The sequence below is a fragment of the Rissa tridactyla genome, unplaced genomic scaffold, assembly GCF_028500815.1.
Source record: "Rissa tridactyla isolate bRisTri1 unplaced genomic scaffold, bRisTri1.patW.cur.20221130 scaffold_33, whole genome shotgun sequence".
NCBI classification, from domain to species: Eukaryota; Metazoa; Chordata; class Aves; order Charadriiformes; family Laridae; genus Rissa; species Rissa tridactyla.
In genome coordinates this window covers 2,256,684-2,261,669 of record NW_026529545.1, presented here as the reverse complement: position 1 = coordinate 2,261,669, position 4,986 = coordinate 2,256,684, and the positions used below count along the sequence as shown (strand labels likewise).

Here is a 4,986-nt window from a genome sequence, read left to right as displayed (position 1 = left end):
GGCCACTAGCCAGCAAATCGTACAGATCCTGGGAGAGATGATGTGATTGGCTCCATAAAGGTCTTTTCCTTTTGCGTTAAGTATTTAAGTTCGTAAGGTGTAAAAGAGTAGATAGAAATTATTGTGAAACATGGCAAGAGGTGGGTTTTGAATTCTGCAGACGGCCTTATTTGTGTATTTGTCTTCTTCTTTTACGTGTATAATTTTTGTGTCTGGGTCTGGGCTCTCCAGGTCAAGGCTTGGACATTCTGGAGCGAGCCCAGCAAAGAGCCACACTGAGGAAGGGACTGGAGAGTTTTACACACAAGGAGTGGCTGAGAGAGAGGGAGCTCTCTGACGGGGAGACACGTGGAAGCAGACTCTCCTCAGTGGCGTCCTGTGGAAGGACGAAAGGCAACGAGCACAAGTTTAACTACAAGAGGAGGCCTTGGAAGTACAGGTTCAAACCTGGACTCTGGGTGCCAGGCACTGAAAGAGAGAACAAGCTCTTCTTCTTGCAGCTCCTGGAAAAGAAAAGTCATTCCTGTTGTCTAAAAGGAGATCCAAATAACAAGCTCTCTCTAAGGATGCTCTGACTCTGGACGCTGTCAAGGAGCTCAGACCAGGAAAAGATTTGGAAAAGCTGCATTTATAAAGAGCTCTTCCAGCGCCAGAACCTACGTCCAAACAGAGAGCCCGTCTGATGAGATGTTCTGTATCCTCAGTGTCACATCTGAGTGTAAAGAGACGTGCCTCTGTTTAGCGGCTGTTCTGTAGAAGTGTGAACAGCCCATTTGTGTTCTCTGAGGAGAGATCTGGCTGTGAACAGATACACAAGTGGCAACGTCTGTGCCGCAGGCGGTTCCTACAAGGCAAGGGAGGCCCGTTTCTATCTGTAAGGCTTCCGTGACTTTTTTATCAGGTAAAGGAGTTCAGGCTGGGAAAAGGCTGTGGGAAGATTTCTTTAGAAAGAGCTATTCAGGCCTCAAAACCCGCGTGTAGGCAGAGAGCGAGTGGAGGGCACTCGCCTGCCGTGCGGCTGCACTGCGCATGCGCGGACACCCCCCACCCCAGCACCGCCCACCCCGGTACTACGCTCCCATTGGTGGGAGCTCCCACTGCTGGGATCGCCACGGCGCCCTCCCATTGGTGGGATCGGCTCAGCGGGGGTGGGGCACAGTGGGGATTGACGGCAGTGACGGACCAATGGAGCGGCGCTGCCCAAGGAGGAAGGGGCGGGCGGTGGGGCGGCGGCGGCCAATGGGTGCCCGTCATGGCCGGTCCAGAAGCTGAGGGGGCCGGGGGCAAATGGCGGCCGCCTGGCAATGAGTGCGGGGCGGTGTGGGGGGGAAAGCGGGGCTGGGCGGACGGGTGGTGGGTGGGGCCGGGCCCGCGGGGCTGCCGCGAGCACGTGGTGAGGCAGCTGGAGCGCGTCAAGGTGAGTGGGCGGCCCCGAGGGGTGATGGTGGGGGCGGGAGGGCCCTGAGTGGGGCTGGGGGCAGGGGAGGCCTGCGGGGGGGCATTGTCGGGTGGGAGGGGGGTGTCTGGGCCCGGCTCCCCGTGGGGTGCCTATGTCCTGGGGGGTTTGGGGTGCTGTGGGGTGTCTGCGCTCCCTCAGTGTTGCCCGGGGGGCTGCCGAGGGGCTGAGGCAGCAGAGAGGGGGAGCTGGTTTGGGGCCTGCCAGGGAGAGCGGGACTCCTGCTGGCGGGGCTGGCAAAGGGGCTGGCGTGGCTGGTTTGGGGGCTGAGAAAGAGAGGGAGTTTTTTGGCTCTGGGCTGAGGAAGAGGGCTCGAGGTGAAATGTGTGCCAGGCCCCTTGTCTCTGCGCAGAGGGTCCGTGCCGGCCCCGCTGCCGAGGGTAGAGGTGGGGTGGGGGTCCCCCGGGTCGCCCCCCTTGGCTGGGTGTGACAACCAGGCTCGTTTCTCTGCTCTTCTTTTCCCAGGGTCACCTTCTGCAGCACGGCAAGAAAATCCTGCACAGCTGATTCCGCTCGCTGCTCAGGTAATGGCACGCCTACGGCGAGACGCGTTTGCAAGTTCAGGGACGCTACAGATGCTCCCCACCAAAGCCACAGAAAACGCAAATTTGCTGCCAGTGCAGAAAAGCTGACGAGGAGTTTTGCGCTCGTTTTTGTGCGGATTTTTAGTGGTTTGAGGGCCGGAGCCCTCCAAGAGAAGCGTTCTAAAGAAAGGTATTTTTATTAATACTAAAGTGAGCAGTGTAGAGTAATGCGAGGAATGAAGTGCGTGCTTTTTATTAGCGTTGACAGCTCCAGATTGGCCACTAACAGCACTTCAGAAGCTCTCGCATCCAGAGCGCTCTGAAAACCATTGAGTGATTAATCCAGCGCCAAAGGTTGAGAAATCATTTCAGGAGCTCAAGTCTTGGGACGTTTAATAACGTGAGACGGAGCCTTTCGCTTGGCTTCTGGGCCGGGCTGGCGCCCAGGTCAGTGATAATTCGAAGGGGAACGGCTCACTCCAGTGGAAATAGTTGGTGTGAGTGGAAATAATTAGCGTCTCGTCACCAGTGGGAGGGAAAAGGGAGATCAAGAGTCCGCCTAAACGAACCTTGCGCCGTTAAGAGATCGTTCTCTGGTGGGGTCACTGCCAAAATTGTGTTTCGGGGAAGCACCGAGCAACGTGCTGCGGCCGGTTTGGGGATTAAATATCTCCAAAGTTTGGGGTTGATTAAGTGCTTTTTGGTTATTTGTTGGGTATCTTGGGGTTGTTTTTTTCCCTATATACCACCTTTTACCACTAAACGAACTGCAGACATTTCCCAAGTAGGCACGAAACGGCGGATCGAGCGCTGAGGGTGATGACGTTATATTTTTAAAAACAGCAGTTCAACTTCCTCCCATTAATTTTCCACCCCTTTATCTCCACTTTCCCCACTTTTTGGCTTCCCCTCCCCCGCCAAAAGACTGCGGTCAGGTAGTTTTATTCCAAAAAAGGTCACCACTGGCTGTTTTCACGGGGAGCGATGGCGCAAAGCAAGGAAGGAGCAGTAGGTAAAGGGAAACGGAATCCTTGAGCACTTGTTATTTAACAGGAATTCTCATTATTTTCTTTAAGGAGAAACAATTTGGAAGGGACTTGGGATGTGAAGGACGTGGAGGCCAGAAAATACACCCCGTGCCCTCGATCGTGCACAGAAACCATCGCCAGAGGACTCAAGAGGTGGAAGCTCTTTTAAAGAGGCTTTTAAAGTAGAGCTGTTTGGGGTATTGGACTTCTTTTCTGTGCCTTCTCCTCGTCTCCGGTCTCTGCTGCGCTCATCCTCTTTTCCCTCCCTCTCCTATCGACCCTTTTCTCCAGGAAAATTTGACTTTTTCTCGGTTTTCGTTGTGTTTGTAGTTAGAAACCTGCTCCATTTGGCTTCTCCCAACGCCGGGCCGGGGGGACGGGTCAACCCGGAGCTGTCTCTGCATTGCCTGCACGAGGCTCAAGGCGACGTGCTGGTAAGAAGCGTCAATTTCTAATGAAGAACGGACTTTGTTCCTGGTTTGAGCTGGGAGTCGCTCTGAGTTTTCTATTGCGCGGGCCGGAATCTCTTTGCTGAAGGCACAGGAGGTGCTTGGGTGCTGCCTGTCACCGCGTTAAGGTCTCTTGGGCTTCCAGACCCCTCTCCTGGTGCATTACGAAGAGTTTGGTTTGATTCTGGGACGATTTGGAGAATAGAATTACTTCCGAATGAAGGGATATTAGATAAAACCCGAGGTCTGCCCTCAATAAGCCCCGAGCGGGTCCGCTTTGCTCCCTCTTCTTCGAAGAAGGGACTTAACACCCCTTGGCATCTGCTGCATCGCCACGAGGAGCGAGAATTTCCCTTTTTGCTCCTCCTTCAGAGGAATTTACGTCTTTTTTCCCTATTAAATCTCGCAGGAGGCAGTGGAGATGCTGCGTGCTGGGCCGCCTCGGAGACCCGAATCCCATCCCCTGGCTGATTATCGTTACACAGGTAAACGAGGAGAACAGCTCCCGCCGTTCCCTTTGCTCTGATTGAACTGAGTGTTAACAGTGTTCTTTTGGGGTGAGGGAAAAGAGCAGTTTTAATCCCTTTCCGGGGCTTTTGGAGGTGGGGGATGCCTATTCTAATAGTTTGCCTGTCGCTGGTTAATTCCTAGGCTCGGATATTTGGACGCCGGTGGAGGAGCAGTTGTTTAAAGAGATGTTTTACATCCATAAGGATGTAAAGAGACGTTTTACACCCATAAGAAGAACATCCACCATCAAAAGCAAGTGTAGCATCCAGTTTGTGGACTGGTGCCCCACAGGTTTCAAGGTGGGCATCAACTACCAGCCACCCATGGTGGTGCCCGGGGGGGACCTGGCCAAGGTGCAGCGCGCTGTGTGTGTGCTGAGCAACACCAGGGGCATTGCCGAGGCCTGGGCCCTCCTGGACCACAGATTTGACGTGATGTGTGCCAAGCGGGTGTTCATGCACTGGTACGTGGGGGAGGGCATGGAGGAGGGGGAGTTCTCAGAGGCCCGGGAGGACATGGCTGCCCTGGAGAAGGATTGTGAGGAGCTGGGGGTGGATTCTGTGGAAGAGGAGGGAGAGGAGGAAGGGGAGGAATAGCACGTCCACAAAACGTCTGCTTCAAACACTTCAGCTTTCTTGTGCGCTGGGGGAGAGACTCCTCGTGGGATTGGGATGGGATGATACCATGATACAGATAAGCTGCCAATTAGCTGCCCGCTCGATACTCGGAGCCAGTGTTTTGTCACATTTTGATGAAATGCTGTCCTTTGTGCGAACTTTACTCATTATAATGTCATTATAATACCAAAACACACCTCCATCCCGAAGGCTACCCGCCTCCAAGGTGCAACCACTCCTTCTTGAGTCTGCGCCCTGAATTTCTCGTAAACTCTACCTTTAATTGTGAAGCGAGAGAATTTTACACCAACCATAATAAAAGTATGTATGACTAAAGTCACTCAGACTCCACCGTGAAGATAACAAATAGTATAAAAATAGCCCGAGAGAGGGGGGATACCC

General features: G+C 53.7%; 1 protein-coding gene across 1 annotated transcript; it reads left to right on the top strand.

Moving 5' to 3' along the window:
- The first annotated feature begins 4,152 nt into the window (after window positions 1-4,152).
- On the top strand, window positions 4,153-4,685 carry LOC128903427 (tubulin alpha chain-like). The gene has a single exon (XM_054187438.1). The coding sequence runs from the start codon at window positions 4,153-4,155 to the stop codon at window positions 4,561-4,563; it is 411 nt and encodes a 136-aa protein (XP_054043413.1). The 3' UTR covers window positions 4,564-4,685.
- The last annotated feature ends 301 nt before the right edge of the window (window positions 4,686-4,986 follow it).

Coding starts and splice junctions, on each gene's coding strand:
- LOC128903427 (XM_054187438.1), top strand. CDS start 4,153: ATGTTTTACATCCATAAGGATGTAAAGAGACGTTTTACACCCATAAGA.